We start from the raw sequence: 21,943 nt of genomic DNA on the forward strand, positions 1-21,943 counted from the left end.
TTTGCGTCTCTCAGTTCAGCCATGGATGACTCACTCCCTAAACCACAATCATGTGTCATGAAAGAATAAAAGAGTGACATTCTGCCAACTTCTGGATATTAGACAGAATTATAAACATTCAGGAATTTAGAGAGTGGGCTGCCGCTGGAAAACAAAATGGCATATCTGAGAAATGACAATGACACCGAGACGCTGGTTCTCAGTTTGCACATTGGCAGTCAAATTGCAGGTCTGCCTGAGATTACACTGTACACAAAGCAGGCTGGCACACAGGACACACAATGAGGAACTATCTTAAACCACTTTCATTTTCTGCATTGCTTAACACCAGTGGGGGATCTGCATTACAGTGTTTTGATGCAGTTGTGTGTGGTGGTTGAATCGATGCTAACTTCGCTTTTAAAAATCAAGCTGATCTACAGTACTCTGGAGGATTTTTTTTTTGAAAACAGGGAAGGAAAAGCAAATATAAGGGTGACTCCATGGAAATAACTGCATGTGGTTACTAACATTTCCTGTTGATGAACAATATTATCCATGTGCCATGATTAAAACTGGGCCTATTTTCCATATATTTTATAAACTAATTAAACTAAATGGAATGTAATCTGACTAACTCCACAGACTTAAAATGGAAGCTATGCTCACCTCAAAAACTGAAATGTTTCCAAACACTTCAGCTCACACATGCACAAAATAAAATACAAGCTAAAATAACACAAGCTAAAATAATGTCACCACATGGCTGCAGACAATTGTGATGAAGCAGTAGGGGGCAGCAGACAGTTACTAAGGTTTATATAGTGACGCTTTTTTTATGAAGCAGACAATGTGTGCAACATATTGAATGATTAAAAAATCTCCACCTGTAACATTAATACCCAACAATAAGAAAGTGGTGCAGTGCTTTGAATTCCTGACCAACACTACGTGTAACAGCAAAAAACACACCCATAGTAATAGGCCATCTATTACAGCTTCCTGTCATTGCAAACATTTTACCCCACCCATAATCATGTAGGTACACACCTTTAGCCATATTTACACTAAAATTTAAATGTGCAAAGACCCTACAGTATGTAACACATTTAAATGCTTATGACAATGAAGGCAACAATAGCAAAATCAGCAGGGAGAGCACATTCCAGAAATGTCTATTGTACAATGTATTGCATGCTCTGCATGGGAGAATGTGTACACTTTATGCATTGGGTACAACAGAAGCAAGATATCCTGCATGGCTGATTTTGAAAATGGAAAACAGAAACCTCTGATTATAGACCACAGGTCGGGACCAAACACACAAGTTTCCTAAAACAGGGCAAAAGATTGCTGAAAGCACAATACTCTCCTGTGCACTGATTATCTCACAGCAGAGCAAAGCTGGAGGACTTAATACCTTTCTCTGGATGAGTAAAGGGTTGGGTCATTTCCGGTATGGGACACACAAAAAGTAGGAAGAGATTCCTGCACAACGTTTAGAGCTGCAAATATCTTTCAGCCCTTTTCAATTAAAATTAAATGACTTTTTTTTTTATTATTAATTTTATTAATTTTTATTTTCTTTTTTTTTTTTAATTTATTTTTATTTTTTACTATTGTTGAGATATAACTATAAATCACACAGCAAGCAATAAACTAATTCATCAACATGATATTTTTGGGTGTGGATGTGGTATGGATAAGTGCCAGGAAAACATTTTATGAAATGCTCTTTATATCCATTGGAATACTTGAAACTAGCAAAACAGGTTGATTGTGAAAATCTTTAGTAAGCACAAGAGTATTACAAAGTGTTGACCATAATAAGCTTAAAAAGATTCAATTCACTTGATTCACTCATCAGAATTTTGTATATCAGTTCTAAACTCTGCAGGCAACTCCATATACACACCCATTTTAAACTGAACATCAATTGGAAGCAGCACTTCATTATGCAGCTTGTGAAAGTTTTTCTTCCTAGCAACACTTTAAATGCCAAAAAGTAAAACCCACTTGCAGGAACAGAACAAATATTGAACTATCCCTTATACATATACCTTATACCTTTTGACCAGATGAGGACACACCTTATGACAACTTCACGCTAGCCACACTGACCCTCCCACAGAGAAACTCTAACAGTGGCAGTATCATAACACATGCACAGGAAGGAAAGAAGAGACTTAGTTTTTACCCTACCTTCAATGAAGTTTGGGAAGGTTTTAGGCTCTGGCTCATCCAGAGAATGGTCCCAGACAAGCTCTTTGACAGGACTTTGAAAGACAGCACGCTCTTTGGCCAACTCCTCTAAAACATCATAGTCCAGGTCGTCTCCTGGAACCTCAGGTGCCGGTGGAACGACAGGTTGGCTTCCTTCTGCACCCGGGGTAGCAACCTGCTGCACCTCAATCACCTCCTCCACTACAACTATCTTTTTCCGCATGGCAGCTTCGTCTTCGGCTAACACTTTTTGCTCCTCAGCAGAGAGAGGGCCAGTGGTGACAGGAATTATTACGGCCTTGCTCACAGAGAGCACTTTTTGCTTCTCTCTTCTGCTGTGTGTGTCAGGAGCCGCTGAATGTTGAGCAACACTGGGAGGATCCCCGTGCTCAGGGTAGGGGCCGGCCTGGGTTGTTGCTGACGCTTTGGCTGTGGGTGCTTCCCTCGGTTGCTGTGAGGAGGATGTTTTTTCTTTCAGAACCTCCCGTTTTATTTTTTCAGCAGAGGGCTGAGCTGGCTCCACCTCCCCTTTGTGTATAGGGGCCTCACAGTGTACAGCTGCTGTCTGGCTGCTATCTTCAGTGCAGATTTTAGAAGATTCACTCATTGCAAATAGTTCAGACCTCTGGTTGGGATGAATTTTCACTGCAACCTGGGTTGACACCATTTCCTCAGCTGCACTTATTTCTGCAGCCGATGATGGAACTTTTTTGTCAGCAGCAGTCTGCTTTTTCTTCTTTCTTCTTGAAGTCGTTGGAGCTACCTCTGCTTCATTCTTTTTCAAATCTTTAGCCTCTGATTCTTCTAATAGTTTTATTGGTGGTGGCATTTGTTGGACTGATGTTATTTCATGCTTGGTCATTTTCTTCAGTTTCGGTTTTGTTTGTTCCACAACTTTTATTTCTTCATGCATAATAACCTCTTTCACTTGTTCAACAGCAGCTGCATCTGAGATTTCAATAACTGGTTTGGTATCATGCTTAAGCACTTTACTCTCTGTCTTGGAAACAGCGGTAGATGATTCCTGAGAAGGAATTTCTTCCTCTTTTGGATTTACTTGAACTGGCTTGATATCTTTGGATGCCATTTGGGTGTCTCTGTTTGTCTCTTTAATAATAGATGTCTTCTGTGACTTCTTACTCTTCTGAACATTGCTAGGTATGACAGTAAAAGGTGGTGCTTGTGGAACGGCTGATTCCGTCGCAGCCTTTCCAGTCTGTTCCTCCAAAGATGCTTCAGAAGTTTGCTGCACAAGACATACTTCAGCTTTTTCTTTAACAACGTCGACCACAGAATTAACTGTTGTGTCTTTGTTTGTTTTGGACACACATGACGCTGCTGAACCCAAAGTTATGCCAGTGTCATCTTTCTCCTTTATTTCCTTGGTATTTTCACTTGGATCCAGATCAGTTACATCTTTTGTCTGTGCCTTTGTTTCCGGAACACTAGAAGCCGACATGGATATATTTGCTTCACTATTTTGGGGGATTTCATCCTTAACTAGATGCTCCTGAGAACTCTTAGTCTTGATCACTTTCAGTGATTTTCCCTGTTGTTTTTTAGATTGAGAAGGCATCGAAGCATCCTTGAGTGGCTCACTAGTGAAGAGTTCCTGAGTGGTTTTAGTCATCAATTCCACTGACTGAAAAGTACACGTGGATGATGTAGAGATATATGTTTCTGTATTTTTGGTCATTTCATCCTTGGCTGGATGCTTCTGAATATTCTTGATCTTGGTCACTTTTGCTGTTTTTTCCACTTGTTTGTTAGTGGAAAGAGGCACTGAGGTCTCCTTGGCTGGCTCGCTAATAATGACATCCTGAGAAGCTTTATACTTGGCCTTTAATTCTACTTTCTCATTAGTTGAAGTTGTTGTGGAGAGGCACATTTCTGCAATTTTAGGCATTTCATCCTTGATTGGATGCTGCTGTTCATTCTTCATCTGAGCAACTTTCACTTGTTGTTTAGAAGCGACCACAGGAGCATGCTTGGTCGGGATGCTAGGTTTGGGTTCCTGTGAGCCTTTAACTTTTGGCTTTAATTCCACTAGCTGTGGAACAGTAGATGTGGATGATATAGAGACAGATGCTTCTGTATTTTTGGATATTTTCTTCTCAACTGGATGCTCCTTAACATTCTGGGTCTCCGTTACTTTAATTTTTTTTTCCACTAGTGAATTAGAATGAGAAGACACAGAGATATCCTTGGGTGACTCGCTAGTCACGAGTTCCTGATAGGTTTCTGTATTTCGTGGCATTTCCTCGTTGACTGGATGCTCCTGAATATTCTTGATCTCGGATGCTCTTTGAGACTTTTCCATTTGTCCTTTATAAGAAGGGGGTCCATTGGCATCTTTGGCTGGCTTGCTAATAGTTTCTTGTGCTTTAGTCACTGGCTTCAGTTCCACTGGATGAGGAGTAGATGATGTTATGGAGATACTTGTTTTTTTATTTTCTGGCATTTTCTCTAAATTCTCCTGAATATTCTTAGTCTTGGTCACTTTCAGGGATTGTTCTGCTTGTTCTTTAGATTTAGGCAGTATAGTGGTGTCTTTGGCTGTCTTGGTATTGATGAGATCTGTGGTGGATCTAATACATACCTCTTCTTTGGGTTTAACTGCTTTGCCAGTGGACATGGAGGCTGAAACTGCAACAGTTTCAGCAGTAACAGCAATTTGTGCTGGCAGATCCATGGTCTTTGGTGTATTTTTTATCTGAGATGCCTCACTGGTTCCCTTGTAGCCCTCAGACATCGTCTGTACCAAAGATGTCGCACTACTGATTTTAGCAGGTGGCTGATGGGAAACTGAGATAATCTTCTTTTTAACATTGTGGTCTATGCCATGATCAACTTCATACTTGGACTGGAATTGGTCCCTAGATTCCCCATATGCCTTAGATTTGCTGTAATCACCAGTAACTGGACGTCCTCTAAACCTTGACGTTTTCTCACTGGACATTGGCTCCCCTTCAGTTTGCATCCTCTTGTGACGATACCCCTGCCTTTCCAACAGAGCCTCCTGGCTCTCTGCACCTACCCTTCCTGGTTTGGAAACATATGAAGTTGGACCCTCTACAGTCTGCACACGTGCAGCCCTCTGAGCAATGGACAAGGTAGCAGCTGGCCGCCGCACTCTCTGCAGTGGAGTGGGGACAATCTCAGGTGGCAGATGAAGGTAGTCACGCAGGTACACAATACCTTCATTAGTAAGATACCAATAGAAATGCCGCCATGCAAAAGTCTCCCTTACAAACCCTCTGGATTTCAAGGAGCCCATTGCTCTAATCACCTGTAGATTTCCCACCCCTGGTATCTCGGGGTGCTTTGTCTGAGGGCGCTTGTCTTTCTTGGCCACCATTACACCATCACGGAACAGCCTTTCATAAATGGCCCTCAGGCTGTCAAGAGGCATCAGCATTCCAGCAACCATCGTGCTTCCTTAATCTGGCTCAGAGAGTTTGAATAAACAGAAATATGCAGACCACTAAACCAGGACGGACAAATTATTCAATGACTCACTCTTCTCTCTGTAGAAGGGTTCAGTGGCAGAGCCGGCTGCCACGTGCTTTCAATTGAAAGAAAAAAAATTTGTGAACATAAAAATCCTCCCGAATGTTGGTGTCCTCCCTCTTGTTCAACAATCAAGTACTTAGAAAACAGGTCAGTCTTCTTAAAGAATTAAAAACCTCCAAAAAGCAAACTCAAAGGAAAATCCTTTCCCTCCTGTGCACTGCCTTGCTTGGAAGTGAAAGGAACTGGACTGGCAGACCAGCAATGACAGAGAGAGGGGGTGTGTGCAACAGAGAGTGAGACAGTACTGCACACCACTCAGCCCCTCCTACCTCTCTCACAAAGAAAAAAAGGAGCACTATTAGCCAAATGTTCCACACACAGACTATTAGCAATGTGGTCAGATAGAATTAGTAAAATCAAAAAGTCAAGAAAAAAACATGAAAAGGTTAAAGAAAAACTGTAACATCAATTAGAGATAAAGTCAAGATTGGAAAAAGAAAAAAAAAAAAAGACCGTAAAAAGTTTAAAGTAAAATCTAGAGGTATCTCACAGTCTTGCCTGAATGCATGCAGGACAAGGACTACGTGAAGTCGGCCACACACTTGAACGACCGAGACGTATAAACACTCCCCGATGTGTCATATTTTCTTACACTAGCACAGACTGTTCTAGCCAATGAGCAATGAGACTAAGAGAAGGGAGGCTCCCTTTAGGCATACTATATTAGAAAGAGACACCAGTCATTCACACCCACTGTATAGACAACCAGGTTTACACACTTTATATAGTGTGACGAGACTTTTGCCCTACAGCCACTTACTACAGTCTTTCCTAGAAAAAAAATGTACACAAATGAGCAATTCAACTGCAAAGCCTGTGTTAATGTAAGGGTGTCAGCTCTCAGTCTGTCTGTTAAGAGATAAGATTATCCTTACATGAAGAATTATATGCAAACAAATGAATAAATGTAAACTTATAGCGACAGCACTAAAGATTGTAGAGCAGAACTGGATAAAAGAACAGAGCATGATGAATCATTTTTCTCCAGTGCCATCCGTGATATTTCTTACCATTTTCTCGATTACTTTTAGATATGCTGCATAAACGAGCTCTAAAACATATCGCAAACTCTTATGCGTAAATCAAAAATCTCAATTCACTCTTCAGTTTTTTTTATAAGTGATCGTGGTAGGTACTTTAAGTGATGCAACAGGTTGAAAGAACGACTAAAGAATTTGACTTCCTCAATATAGCCGGCGAACTCAAATTGCTTATGAGACACATAACTAAATAAAGACCTGTCCAATGGAGCTAACTTTTCTTAGCAACTCGAAACAAGATATTCAGTTTCACACCCCTTGATAAGTTCTGCTCTTCACATCTGTCTCCCCATTTATCTGTCACTCTGAATGGTGCTGAGAGTAAGTTTGAATTGGCACATGAAGCAGTCCAAAGTACACATTTAATCAGTTTAATACGGCAAGAAACTACAGCAAGGATCAATAAAGCTATATACAGTTTTTATATATATATATATATATATATATATATATATATATATATATATATATATATATATATATATATATATATATATAACAACTTTAATAGAAGCCGAATATATTATATATAAACACACACATACATACACTAGATATATATATATACACACACACACACACACACACACTAGATAGCATCAAGAAAATGCATCACCACCTAACAAAAGACATTTCAACCCATCTTACCTCTTCAATTGAGCTTAGTGTAATTACACACCTCTGCCATACTGTAGCTCTAATTATGTTCTTTCATTCCCCTGGCTGAATGACTAGTTCTTTCTCTAAGAAAAGAAGCTATATTTTGTTGATACATTATCTTCAAACCGTATGATCAAAATATAGCTGCAAGACCCAGTCCTGCAGTGTGCACTCAGATAACATCTCTATATGGTTATAAACTATAAATAACTTTATTAGGAAATACTAAAATAGGCTCCGTCTAACAATACATTGTCTATTGCACTGTCCGTAAAGCAGACGGAAAGGCAGGATACGTTAAATGTATTAGATGTATTTTTATATTTATTTTAGGAGCTATTGTGTTTTACATAAAGAATACTTTTAAAGGAAAATTGAAATACATAGTAATTGGTCATAGAGTCATGAAAAGGTCAGATTTTGCCCAGCATTGCAATCTTTAACTTCAAATTCCCATGGTAAAGAGTACTGCATAATGATGCTTCAAAATAAAACTGGTCGCACAGGTGAGAGCTTTGCTGTAACACACCCCTAACAAGCATTTCACGCATTCTTAGCCTGACAGGTAATAACTAAGCACACAAGAAACAATTTCACAAGAATCAAGTATACGGATTTGCAATAACTAGCACTTTTTTCCTTCAAGGCATGCTTCAAGGGTAGTGAGGCAATGCAGGTTAAGAAATGTAGATAAGACCGAGCATGTTCAGCTCTTTCACAAAGAAAATGGAACAGAAACATACACAGACAATGTTTTACACAAGACCTTTATGCACATGAAGATGATAGTTATATTACTTACTAATTTGCAGGCATGCATAACCATTGCATCGGATACACACACACACACACACACACACACACACACACACACACACACACACACACACACACACACACACACGTGTGTACATATACATATACGTGTGTATACATATACATACACACACACACATACATACATACATACAGTATATAAAATGTGAACTGCATGTTCTACAAATGAGTCACAGCTCAATAGTTCCGGTTCAATCCCGAGCTTGGGTTAGTGTTTCACACAGACACTCCATGTCCTCTGAGTGAGTATATTGTATAGACAAATGAATGCACAATACCTGCAATTATACAACATATCCTTACGAAATGTTAAATAATATACAATGATATACAAGAATATGTATACATTATTGCTTTATAATGCACATTATACATACAGTAGGATCAAACTACGACCAGCATGATCTAACTAACTGTACAAATTGTTTAGGAGTCTCATATCCTTTTTAATGATTTAGTTAGTGTCTTCTAGTAGTACAGTGAACATAAGATCCCTGACCTTCTGGAACAGCGTCTGGAGGACTGCTACCCTGCCTACTGTAAAGGCTATGCATTTCTCCTGGGACAGTTTGGTGTACAACAGAAACAACTGAAGGATTCCAGCAGCTGAGATGTAATTAGAGTAAAGCTCTTATTAGATTAGCAATCAATCATTTTAAGGATTTTCATAGACTTGTGTGGAAAAGGCTGAATTATGATTTTTCCAATCATGGAAACGTATTATAAATCCCGTTAAACATGCTCCTAAGGAAATGTTGAGTAATCACAGGTACTGTGCTTTTAATTGTCTAAACGTAGCCTGGAGACATAGACTATTTTGCATGCTTTTGGCAAATATTTAATAAGTCACACAGGTTCCATTTTATATTTCTATGTTGAACATTCGATGCTGTTTGATGCTGTGTACACTTTAATGACTGGCCTGAAATCATCTCTCATGCTTATCAAATGAGTAAATTGTTTCACTGGAGATGTATTTCTCTTACAATTCAATATAAATGCTCAGTAATGGTACAATATAGATGTTTCAAACGTGAAAGGAAAGAGACCTTCTTTTAGAGTTCAAACACACAAAAGAGCATCACAGATTTGCATGATATGACTTGCAAAACTTACAAATGCAAATCATAATGCATTCATCTCTTACTTTCATTGTTACACTATTTAGAGCCCTAGATATGGTACAGTATGTGTGTTTTCCCTGAGCATACACTAAAAAAAATACACTTAATTACATTAATGTTATAGCTTCATGTGTTTGGAATGTTCACACATTAATGGACCAAATACATTTTAAAAATTAAACTAAGCCAAAAAAAAAAAAAAGAAAAGTGAATAGGTTCTGTACAGAGCCCTCTTAAGTGCAAAGATTCTGTTGTTAATATTAACCCAGTAACTAACCCTAACCCTACAACTCATTTTTTCTTCAAATCTAAAAGGGCTAGAGTTCAGTAAAAATACAGATACAACAGATGGTTAAGAATGCTTTCAAAATAGGTTTTGTGTAAAATTATGTGGTGGTTAATGAAGCTGCATTTAGAAATTAAAACCAAACATGTTCACCCACTACGAATCCCTTATAAAACAATGCCTTTAGTTTCCTGTGCTTTTTCTTGAGTAGAGCACAGAATGGTCAGAATGACAGCATTACCAGCTCACTCATATATCACCTTCACCACAGCATGCACTAAATACCTGAAATTTATGCACGTGTGTTCTTTATAGCTTCTCTGACCCTTGTTGGCCTACTAACCTTTCCTATTACCAGCCATACTTTCCTGCTGAGTAAAATGAGAAGGTCACCTAACATACCTGCCTCAGAATAAATAATAACACATGGGTCTTTATAGACTGAAAACACACTCAAAACACCTAAACATTTTCACTTGCACCAACTTAAATGGTGTAAAAAAACCCTCCAGAATGGCACAACAAAAAAACTGTTCACCCTATTGTTGCGAGCTGTTCAATGTCGCCACAGCTATTTAAAGCTAAATGTTCGAGAAGCCTAGCAATTTTGCGGATGTCTGTGGACTTGTTTAAGTGGAAGGGAACAGTAGTTTACCTCTACGTTTAGCTCCCCTTGTGATGTGGAGCACTTTGAAAAGATGTGATGTCTCGGAGGAACAGCTGACAGCTGCTGTATGTTCAGTAAGAGCTAACAAGAGAGTGGTAATTGGGCAATGACACGACTGAGAGAAAATGGGTTAAAAAAAAAAAAGTAAAATGTGAGAAAGTAGTATTCAGTATTAAGCATTTTCCTTTCGTGCATGAAAGACTCAGTGATAAGATATACTTGTGGCAAGGGAAGGGTGTGGCAAACGAGTGGAACCAGTCAGCATGCTGATATTTTTGTGGCTCGAGCTAAAAGACCTATGGGAACTGACCTGTAGCATAACAGCATGGAAAATACAACTAGGGTGTGCATTGATAAACAAAATACAACAGAAATAATAGTGAGAGTGATCAGTCATGACCAGAGATAAAAAAGAACAACCTTTTTGTGCACATGTCTAGATACACAGAACTAAAACAGAACTTGGTAAGAGGACCCAAACATGCAAAGCAGGCTAAAATGTAACGACTGAAAAGCAAGACAAAGCAGACAAATGAGAACTTTTTTTTAGCAATAACCACACAGATGTTACAGTTTAAAATTTACATTTAAACTACAAATGCAAAAAAATTACAAATCTAAATTTCAGTCATGTGGACAAATGTGTATCTATTTTTATAATCAAATCTTATGCTGGGAGCTTCATCGTGATATGATCATTTACATATAAGCAGTTACTTGTGATCTGCATAAACACAAGCAGACTAGAAAGATTTTACAGTTAAAGATGCAACATAAAAGCAAAAAAGGGATGAGATTTTTTAATATTTCAACATTTGAGTGGAGGACCATGTAACCACTGTGCAAGTTTCTGTCCAGTATAAGTAGACAGGAAGTAATAAAAGACACTTAAACCTACCACTGCTAGAGCACATATGGAAAAATAGTACAAAAAATGATGCAATGCATCAAGTAAAAATCACAAGTCTCTGCTGTGTTCTCCACAACGTGAGTCATGGGTCACATATTAACTTCTCTTTTTCCAGAATGGAAAGAAATATAAAGTCATTCCTTAGTGTTTCAGACCAACACTCATCCAGCCACTCTCTCACTTCCCCTCTTTGTTTGTCCTCATTCTCTCAAATTAACAACCACACCTATACACACCAATTCTCTTATCTTTTTATTATTCTATTGTGGAAAAATGATGTCTTTTCACTATTTATTTCACATACAAGTTTTATGTGTCCTTGGCTAATTCAACCTTACTAATGAATTTCAGCTTTGCTGGTTACTGGTACATGGCGTGCATACAGCAATAGTACGTGCACGTGCACACACACACACACACACACACACACACACACACACACACACACACACACACACACACACACACACACACACACACACACACACACACACACACACACACACACGCTTTGTATGCAGTAAACAGCTCCAGAAGTTGGATCTCATGAGGTTAGAGGGAATGCGAAACAGTCTTCCAGCTTCCCTTGAGGGAGCCTTGGAGAAAGGCTTCACTGAATGAAGGCCAATGCACAAAGCAGGATAGATGTGGCACTCATCTCACTTAAACTGAGCAAAGAGAAACAATCTGCTCTCAATCAATCAGTCAATGGACCTTCTGAAAATCAGATCTGATTGCTAAAGATGGCTTAATTGCAAGAATAAAAAAACTCATTAGTTAGGATAGTGAGGATTTCATCTGACATGTAAGGTGTGTTTTCAGTGTTGACCTTTCTCGCTTATCAGCTACCATTATTCACAGAAAATCCTATTCCTACCTTTTTTGCTGCTGCGCCAGAAACGATCTCCTAGAATATCACCCATACTCAGACAGTGCTGTAGATCAAAGTGCCTAGATAAACTCTCGTCCACTTCGAGACCACCACCAAGGCCTGTACTGATGGTACCAACCCGTCCCTACCAGCCTGTCGAAAATCTGTTTGATAGGAGCGGAACTGGGGGCAGGTTGATAAAAACGGGAGGGGATACTTAGAAAAAAAACAAGAGCTCCTTTTCTCCCTCTTCCCACAAACACATAAATGCATGGACTCCATAAATCTGTCCAGACCTCCTGCCCTTTCTATTCTACTAAAGTCCATACATCTACTGGCACCGCAGCACAGTTTCACAGACACTGACTTCCTTGTTGAATAACAATAACAAATTTAGAAAGCAGTGACTGAGACAAAGTATTTAACAAAATCGTGAGAGAAAACGAGTACAAAGACAGACATTTCAGAGTAGGATCACAGCAAGCTTAGCAACCCAGACATCAGCTAGATATAAAATGTGGACCAAGCATCAAATTATAATCTCGGCTAGTATGTTGTCATTAAACTTGAAATGGTGAGAGAAAATGGTTGTACAGTAACAGTTACCATACCGTTCAGTCTTACAGACACAAATGTTATTACTATGGAAACCACACAATGAGTCTGTTCTTCGCTCCTGTCACAGCCTTCTGATTTTATGAAGTGGACCACTTTCTTTTCAGGAAGTAAAAGTTGATGTCACCAAACAAATTATTTAGAGCGAAGAAATGTGCACTCCATGTGTTTCAAATGTGGTATGCCACGAACATCTGTGTAAATTCTTCTCCATCTCCATCTTAAACATGGCCACGTGTTTGAGGATGAAGTCGGGAAAAGCTGCACGAGAAAATATCATGACACATGATACTTTTCTACGATAAACAATATATATCAGTTGAGACCACTTGAAAAAACTTTTTAATCTGAAATTTTAATCAGAAAGAAGTCAGTTATATAAATAATTAAATAAAATAGTATAAAATATAGTGTGATGTAGTGTATAATATATATAGTGTAATAAAATATAGTGTGATGTATTTCGATATAATTATTTTGTCAATCAAAATTTTAAAAAATATAATTTTGTTTTAATCACTGCATTTAAACTTCCCAGTTGATTGTACTGCCAAAGCAGAGTATTCATAGTCATTTAGAGCTGCTCAATATAAAATAACTATAAGCCAAGCTAAAGGAAAATTAGTTCCAGGAACTGGAGACTAGACAAAGCTTGTAATGTTTTGCCTCCATTTAACAAGTTCAAAACTGCTTTACAAATGAGTGAGTGGGATGGACGTCAGGATAGAAAATGGCTGGAGAAGAGAGTGCCAGGCAACTGGTCTGGGATTGGGCGGTTTGCGCCACCCAGAGACACACCAGAGGTGTTTACACAATTCTGAATCAACACAAACCAAGGTTTAGATTTCACATCTGTCTAACACATCAACAGTAATCACTACATTATATTATAAAAGGAAATGCACTAAAAGAGACAAATGATATGAAGAATAGAGTAGCAGTGGTGTTTAAGAACACCATGAAGCACTTTGAATGTTTGTCCGGTGAGTCACATAGTGTTTAGCCGCAACAGGGTGTGTTTAGGCAGCTCCTGTGGTTGCTATGGGAACATGAGTCAGAAGCCGTTGGTTGGGCAAATACGTTGCCTGCACTGGACTGGGGTAAGAGGAACACCGCTGTTGCTCCTGGCAACGGCAAAGCAAAATTGACACATGATATTTACTGACACTAATGCTGGAAATCTGTGTCCGAACCTTGGATCGTTATTTTTAGACGTTCTGATAGCTGACTAGCAAATTCCTCACCCTCTCTGAACACCCCGAAAATGCTCACAAGGCCACATACACAAATACACACACTGCAAGCACTGCAAACACTGCACACACACACACAAAGTCAGACAGGCAAACATAAACTGAATAAAGTGAAAATTTATAACAAAGCTTTGCCTATAAATTACCCTCTACTGGAGCAAATAATTTAGTTACTTTCCTTCTTCTTTAAGGTTTGAAGGGTATTAATGTAAAATAAATTGCAATCATATGCTTTCCATCCAAATCAACTGACACTATTTCAATTCAATTCCATTATATGTACTGTATAATACATTATCTCAGCTTTACAGATGTTCAACCGAGAGATGCTGAGGAACCCATAGGTCAGGACCATTTAATGTGACTTTATTATAAACTTCACACTAATTCCTTCCTGACAAATTCTTCAAGTGCTTACTGATGATTACCTGAGCACAAAACTGAACAACCTACTGTATCATGGTTTAAGATTAACATCTCTCTGTAGTGTAGTTAGGTATTGCTCAACACATTGCTTGGAGCTTTGTCATGACCTGAGTTGATAATATCTGTTTTATGCTGCTTGTATTCTAACAGCACAAAAGACAGGAAGACAACTATAGAAATTTTCCCATACCTTAAATAAATGTATTTTTTAATGTATCTATAACCAACAGTGTAGAGATACATTTGAAAAAATATTTTTTTTCTTTATGGGATCAATAATCTTGACATATTTCAAATATATTCAAAAAAATAAAAAAGTAAATAAAGTAAAATATTTTCTTAAATTGTTTAGTATAAAATTTATACTTTGGGTTTAATATTTATCTTTGGTTAATATCAGACATTTGGTGCCAATAATTCTGCATGAGTAATAACTCAAATAAATCAGGGCCCCGTTGTTGTATAGATTATCTGTTTTATGGTTAACTAATTAAGAGAAAACTCTTAAGCTTTACTGTGATAAGAGTCCAGATGATTATAGAATTACAGCAGGGACTGGCAAATCACATAGATTTTATACCTCATATTAAACAGACACACCCTTCTCATGTAATTCTGGGTAAATGCATTCAGGAACAATATTCTCAACAGTAGTTGCAGGTGTGGCACTTTACAGGATAAAGTACTCGCTGGACCATTTGAAATGTCAATAAGATTTCCATAAACATTGGATAAACGGTGAACATTTTATCCTCAGGCACAGCCAGTATTTTGTTGGAACTGACACACCCTTTTAGAATTAATGTCGAATGTTCCTCTTCAGTTAATAATCAGACAGCATTCTAGCATATATATACAATGTCAAACAGGGACAAGTTATTTGCATTCTCATCCTCTGAGATTACAGAGATTTGCATGCAGGGCAGAACAAAACCTCCAAACTGAATCATGCCAAAACCTGACCCATCATATTAAACCATGATCAGTTCATAACACAGGACATTTCAACCCAGCCCAGCATTTTCAGAATCCCACTAAATCTCTCACAGCTTGCTGTGTTATGCTGAACTTCCACAGAGAAATCTAGCACTCTCTACCTTAGTGTTACTTGCATGAACAAATATACAGTGATATGGCTATAGTGTTTAAACTGGGCTTATCAGACAGTATAGCACAAGGTGTATTGAGGAAACCAAGCATCAATTTCATCATTAGTTTACATACTGTAGAATTTACAGTGTTATCATGTACAGCATATAATGGGCTCTTTCTATTGTATGACTTTTTTTGTTTAAATTGCATCATACAAAATATTTTTCTACACACTTAATGGATAACTAAACAGACAATATTACATACTGCTAAAGGGTTACTTCATGTGGGGTTTATCACTGAGACGCTTCTGTGTCAGCAATTTTTAATTCAAACAACCAATCCATGTAATAGCATTAACCATGACACACAATCCAATACAAGCTTTGAAAAAAATTTAAAAAGCTAGCAGCGGTGGATAAAACGATTAAAATACTGGTACATGTTTCAGAAAGCATGCCAAAACTAATAACCTTTAGTAGTTTGGCAACTGAGTCTACGATAATTATGGCTTCCATACATCAGACAAAAAAGCATGATGTTGCAATCCAGTATATTCCAGATTCTTTCCTCCAGGGGTTCTGTCAATATGATTTACGCTTTTATCATGTATGTACACGTCCAAAGTGTGGTTTAGAGCAATAATCTCTTTCTAGAATGTTCTGTTCAGATGTTTCGCTCTGAGAGAATTTGTTCCAGATGACTAACCATGCCTTCAGTAAATCTCCTATTCTACTCGCACTTTATTGTGAATACTCTGGCTAGCAGATCAGAGAGTCCTCAAACATCTGCAAATACCTCTGTCCTTGCTTCAAATATAAAAAAGTGCAACTATTTACACAGCAGTCAGCTTGGGGAAACAATTAATAACATATGCAGTAGGTGCGAGTGCCTTTGGGTGCTAGTCATGGGAAAAGCGTCTTCGTAGTGTTTATGAAGATTAGCTTCGTATGTCTTCTTGAGGCTAAATGAGATGTCTGCTCACCTTTTAGGGTCACAATGAAATGATGAGAAAGAACATCATCTTACCTGAAAAAAAAAAAGGCAAAAAGAAATCAATGTTAGTTTTGATGTTAGTTAACAGTTCCTCTGCCATTTTCAGATGTGAATGATTCTCATGAGGGTTTAAAAAGCTAACTAGGTCTTAAAGGTCTTCTAAACTGTAGAATGAGGTGTGAAAGGAAATAAGGACATAAAGATAAAGCTTTGTTTTAAAAGACAACACAGAAACACAGATTAGCAAACAGTGCCATCTGCTGAACATGAGATGATTTAACAGTTTTAAGTTCTCTTAATCTGTTCAACACATTTGCTGAATGTGAAAAAGAAGCAACATATTCATTCTTTAAACTAAGGACTTTTTATGTCCATTTTTTAAAATAAAAAAGATAAATGTCTCTCAAACTTCAGTATATGGCCAATAGTTTGTGGATATGTGACCATCAGACCCTTCGACTTCCCTTAACTGCTGCCGCAAAGTTGCAAACACAAAATCTTCTAGTATGTCTTTGTAATTCCTCTTCACAGGAAGTCAGAAACCTGTTTCAGCATGACAATGTCCTGGTACACAAAGCGAACTACATGAAGACAAGTTTGGCCAAGATCTGTGTGGAAAAAGTCAAGTGTCCTACACAGAACCCTGATTTCAACCCCACTCAACACCTTTCAGGAACAAACTGGAATGCCGTCTCACCCCAGGGCTTCACACCCTATATCAGTACCTGACCTCTCTAATGCTCAAAAGCTGCACTGACTCAGAATGCAAAATCGTGTCTGAGCCTTTACGACCCAGGCCACAGAGTATTTGAATTCCTTTCCTGCAGCAGGTGCTTCAGATCAATGTGCATCAAAACCAGCAGATACTGCAAAAACATCTGTTCGTATGCAGCAAGAATAATAACCGGTTAATTAAAAGCAAATAAAAGTACAAATTATTTATACATATACTCTGTTCTGTCTTTGAATTCTATCTATCTATCTATCTATCTATCTATCTATCTATCTATCTATCTATCTATCTATCTATCTATCTATCTATCTATCTATCTATCTATCTATCTATCTATCTATCTCTCTATCTCTCTATCTATTAAATAGTTATCTCCTTTGGGCCCTTTGCTATAAATATAGCTTTGGCAACTTGACACTTACGATTAAAAAATATATATCTATTTATTTATTTGTTTGTTTGTTTGTACAGACTTTTTAAATGTCCATCCACTAATCATATTTTATCAGGTTCTGAGTACATCTTTCTTTTTTTTTATTTCAGATATGGGTCTCTTGTACTCTTGTATGAAGCTTCAAGTTCTTTTTTTTTTATCTAAAAATTAATTATTACTGTAATCAGGGAGATTTGTTCGTTTAGGATTTTCAGTATTAATAATTTTTACAATAACTGCAATACGTAACATGTTGAGAAATCAACATCATGCAACCAAGACAGTCTACGAAATTTAAATCTTATAATTGTTATGTCTAAATCTGCTTTTGTTTTAGAACAAAAGTGCACATCAGCCCAGACGGAGGCACAAGACCACTCCTAAATACTCGTTTATCCCCTGCCATGTTTCCGTATGCTACATGCTTGTCACTATCTTGTACAAGCTAAGTAGAAACAAGCCAGATTTACCACATAGTTTCTACAATTCTGAAATAAAGCCTGAAAATGCTGCTTTACTGTTCAGAACAGAGCATACACTTGCTACAAGTGGGCTTATGTAAGGGGCTTGTATAAAGACTGATATTATTCACTGATATTATCACCATGTATTAAGATATAACTGATATTATTTCACAAGGCACAGGATATTTTAATAGAAATATTGCTCGTTTCTGCCAGGATAATAAATCCTCGCTGTAGATGAATCATTCAACAGGATAACAACCAAAGGAACAGTAATTACTTTAATGTAAGAACTGCAAGCTTTTTGAGATTCTTTTTCAGTTCGTGCAACACTTAATTTTATTTGAATTCTGATAAAAAAAAACCCAAAGGTGACATCAGAACTGTCTAAATATACAACGTATACAATACTTCATACTTCAGCATTATTATATAATAATTATAAAATTAATCAGACGTTTTTATATAAAATATAAAAACTTGCTAAGTCAGACATATAGCTATCAAAAAGACTTTTACATACATACCACAAAGAGCATTTGACAGTGTTTATAATAGGATGATTATCCCTCAGATTTAACTGATGCACACAGGCATGAAAGGTTTCACTGCATGACATCTATATCTTTATTTATTTTTTAATTAAAAAAAAAACAGGCTGATATGGTGTTATAAAATGTATTAAACACATGGGTATCTTCTTGGTATGTGTCTAAACATTCAACTGAAAAGATATTGACTGTCTGTACGACATACAGATTACTGATAAAAGATTACTGTCTCTAGCTAGGTGAGAAAAAAACAAGCTGGCCTGGAAAACAAGCTGGAGGAAAAGAAGCTGGCTCGGGCTGCAGACAGCCTGCTGAGCGTACTGAATGTCTGTGCAAGCACTGTGTATGTTCTCTGCCGGAGATAAAGCACGAGATAAAAACACACTGTACTCCAGATGGAGAATACTGGGGTAAAATATGCCCACCATCCACTGTTGCTCACACACAACAGTGTTAAACATGCCCACACGCACAAGCAAAGAGCCACATTCACACAGGGATTACACAGCGGTGCTCAAATCCTGCACAGACACAAATCTTGCCATTGCTTACAGACTGGATTCTATCACTGACTACAAGCGCTGGAGAAATAACTCCCAGTTAATACATCAGTAAAGGCTTTTTTTAATAACAATAGAAATCCAAAAGGGTCAGATCATATACTGTATAATTGCTTCTCAATAAGTGTTGCTGAAAGGCATGCACCGATGTACAGAGCAGACAGAAGAGCTAGTTAGTGTCCGCAGCATGCAACCGGAGAAAAAAAGTCTGGACTTATTCAGAACATAATCTATTTGGCACGTGACTTATTTCCCTCACCAACAAAGCCTGCTTTCTTCTGAAAATGTCACGATGTGAAATTATGGCGAATGATTTCATGCACATAATGCTCTAATGTCTCTAGCTGCTCATTTGTGCACAAAGCCTCTGACAGTGGTGATGGAATTTTGCGTGAATCTCTGCTTCACTTACAGATGTATGAATACTGTAAATGGATTAGTTCAGGTAAGTGTCTCCTAAACAAAAGAAGTGAAACAGGAATAATTTATAAAATTATGTGGCAAAGAGAGAGCTGAGATCCGCTAAACCTTTCCCCACAATCCTAAAAAAAGATGATCAGAGCTGGGGATAAAGTGAGTAACAAGTAATAGGGTTTGAATCAGAAAGTCTCTGTTCCAAAGATTAAAGCTACGTTTTATATTTACTGCAGATTTGGGGTGTATTGCTGGATCATATACTTAGTGTCAATGTTAATAACACTTGCTACAACAGCAGGCTACAGACTAGAGTTGCTCAGTGTGTCATGTGTTGTAATGTGTAATTGGACTGTGAAGTCAATTTATACTTCATTATCCCACAAATGGTCTTTCTAAAACTAATGTTAAAGACACCTGTAGTATACAAATAAGCTTTCATTTCTTATTGCTCTCTCAGCTTTCTGACAGAAGTAGAATTTTTGTGAGGGCTTTAATGAATCAATGAATCAAATACTCCATTATAATGATTGCTATAATATCAATAATAATAGTTATTATTATTGTTTTTGTTATGCATTTTTTAATTGTTGTTTGATTTAATGATTGACATAATATAATACAATGATTCATTGACTGATTTCTTTTAATACAGATCAATCTTTCCATTCTAACAAACAGTTTGTTTTTTTGGTTTGTATTTAAAATATGTATTTGTTTATTTACAGAACGTTATTTCAGTTTATATCATGCTCATATCAGGTTCACTAGAAATAACAGTAATTCAAATAATAACACAGTACAAGTATTGTAATAATAATAATAATAATAATAATAATAATAATAAAACAAGCACCATTCTGACTCAAACATTCCACAGTGTATCGTCTTGCCAAGCAGATTTTTCATGAGAACAGACTGAAAAACACCTGGGAGAAAAAGAAGCAGGAGTCTGCAGGTCTGACTCCCAGATGAACATCAGGAAAATGACTCTTGAGCACAACAAGCCAAACTGCCTCTACTGTTTGCTTACATGCTCTAGAAGTGAATGAAAAACACACTCCATCAGGCTGTACTTGCACACTGAAAGACAATGCTAAACGTTGCAACAACAGACTTTTCTTCACTGCTATCAGACACAGAGACTGCTCACAGATATTGCCTTTCAGTTTCTGCTCCCTGTGGTAAACACACTCATGCCCACTCGTGTGGGTCTGCTCACTGGAACGGCACCTGATGACTTGCACCTGTTGTGTCTCTGCGTATGACTACCTCTGATCCTTTATCTCTGACTTTACTGCTGCCTTTGTGCCATAAACACAATGATCTCTTACCTTTAGCCGAGTAGTACGAGTCCAACATTCTAAGCACTCAGTTGAGATGTGTGGAACTGGAACGTTTTCGCACTTTCACACTGAACCTCTGTTTCTTTCTCCAACTTGCTTTCTCCTTTCGACTTTTGCTGTCTCTCAATCACGTCATGGCTTACTGTGCTACAGAAACAGCGAGTCCCTCCTTCCTTCTCAGGTTAGTGTGGCCCTTCCCACAATCTAACAGCATGTGTATGTGTGTGATTCATTTATGTACACATCACATAAACAGCATAAACAGACTAAATCACTCCTGGGTTCTGTTCTGAGACAATAACTTTAAAGGGATTTTCTTGATATTATGCGTTTCAAAGTTCAGCACAAAAGGGCAGAAAGTCTCAATCTCTACACTCTATTCAGCACATGATATATGGCCTCATACTGCAATTTCTGAGTTATTCAATAAGTGTGGGAAAATGAAAATGAAATAAAAAAAACAACAAGAGCGTGTAGTGCGATGTAATGCATGCAAATGAAGAATTCCAAAGTATACAAAAAGCTAGTGCAGTGTTGAGTACCCAAAGCCATAAAGTAAATTATTAACCAGCACATAAGCATATTGTTTCAGTACAATGAATGCAGAAGCCTATAGAGATAAAATGTACTCAAACATACCTGTACTGCACATTATAATTGCTCCAAAATCAGAGAATATAAATAGTAATTCAGTAAAAGTGACTTTCACACGGCTAATGAAGTCACCCTGCCATTAGTCATGAGAGCGTGTGATAAAAAACAGATAATGCAAAGAACGGCAATTAAAGTTTCAGATTTCATCAGAACAATAACTGTACTCTCTTTTAAACACAGTTGCAACAACATCCCTGGTTTAATCTTAAAACCATGCCGTGTAATTTCAGTTATGT

The 21,943-nt window shown here is 37.6% G+C and overlaps 1 protein-coding gene across 17 annotated transcripts in view; it reads right to left on the reverse strand.

Annotated features, from left to right (window-relative positions):
* The window catches only part of plecb (plectin b), a 108,581-nt gene that overhangs the window by 51,658 nt on the left and 34,980 nt on the right, over positions 1–21,943 (reverse strand). For 9 of the 17 annotated variants that reach the window (XM_027148939.2, XM_047810944.1, XM_047810943.1 and 6 more), the window contains exon 1: positions 2,182–6,270. The exons of 5 other annotated variants lie outside the window; for them this stretch is intronic. In XM_027148939.2, the coding sequence (XP_027004740.2) occupies positions 2,182–5,632 (3,451 nt within the window). In that variant the 5' untranslated portion in view covers positions 5,633–6,270. Of the gene's footprint in view, positions 1–2,181; positions 6,271–21,041; positions 21,163–21,943 lie in introns of those variants that run through there. 3 more of the 17 variants (XM_047810960.1, XM_047810957.1, XM_047810945.1) reach the window with 2 other exon arrangements.

The sequence above is a fragment of the Tachysurus fulvidraco genome, chromosome 3 (assembly GCF_022655615.1).
Source record: "Tachysurus fulvidraco isolate hzauxx_2018 chromosome 3, HZAU_PFXX_2.0, whole genome shotgun sequence".
Classification (NCBI taxonomy): Eukaryota; Metazoa; Chordata; class Actinopteri; order Siluriformes; family Bagridae; genus Tachysurus; species Tachysurus fulvidraco.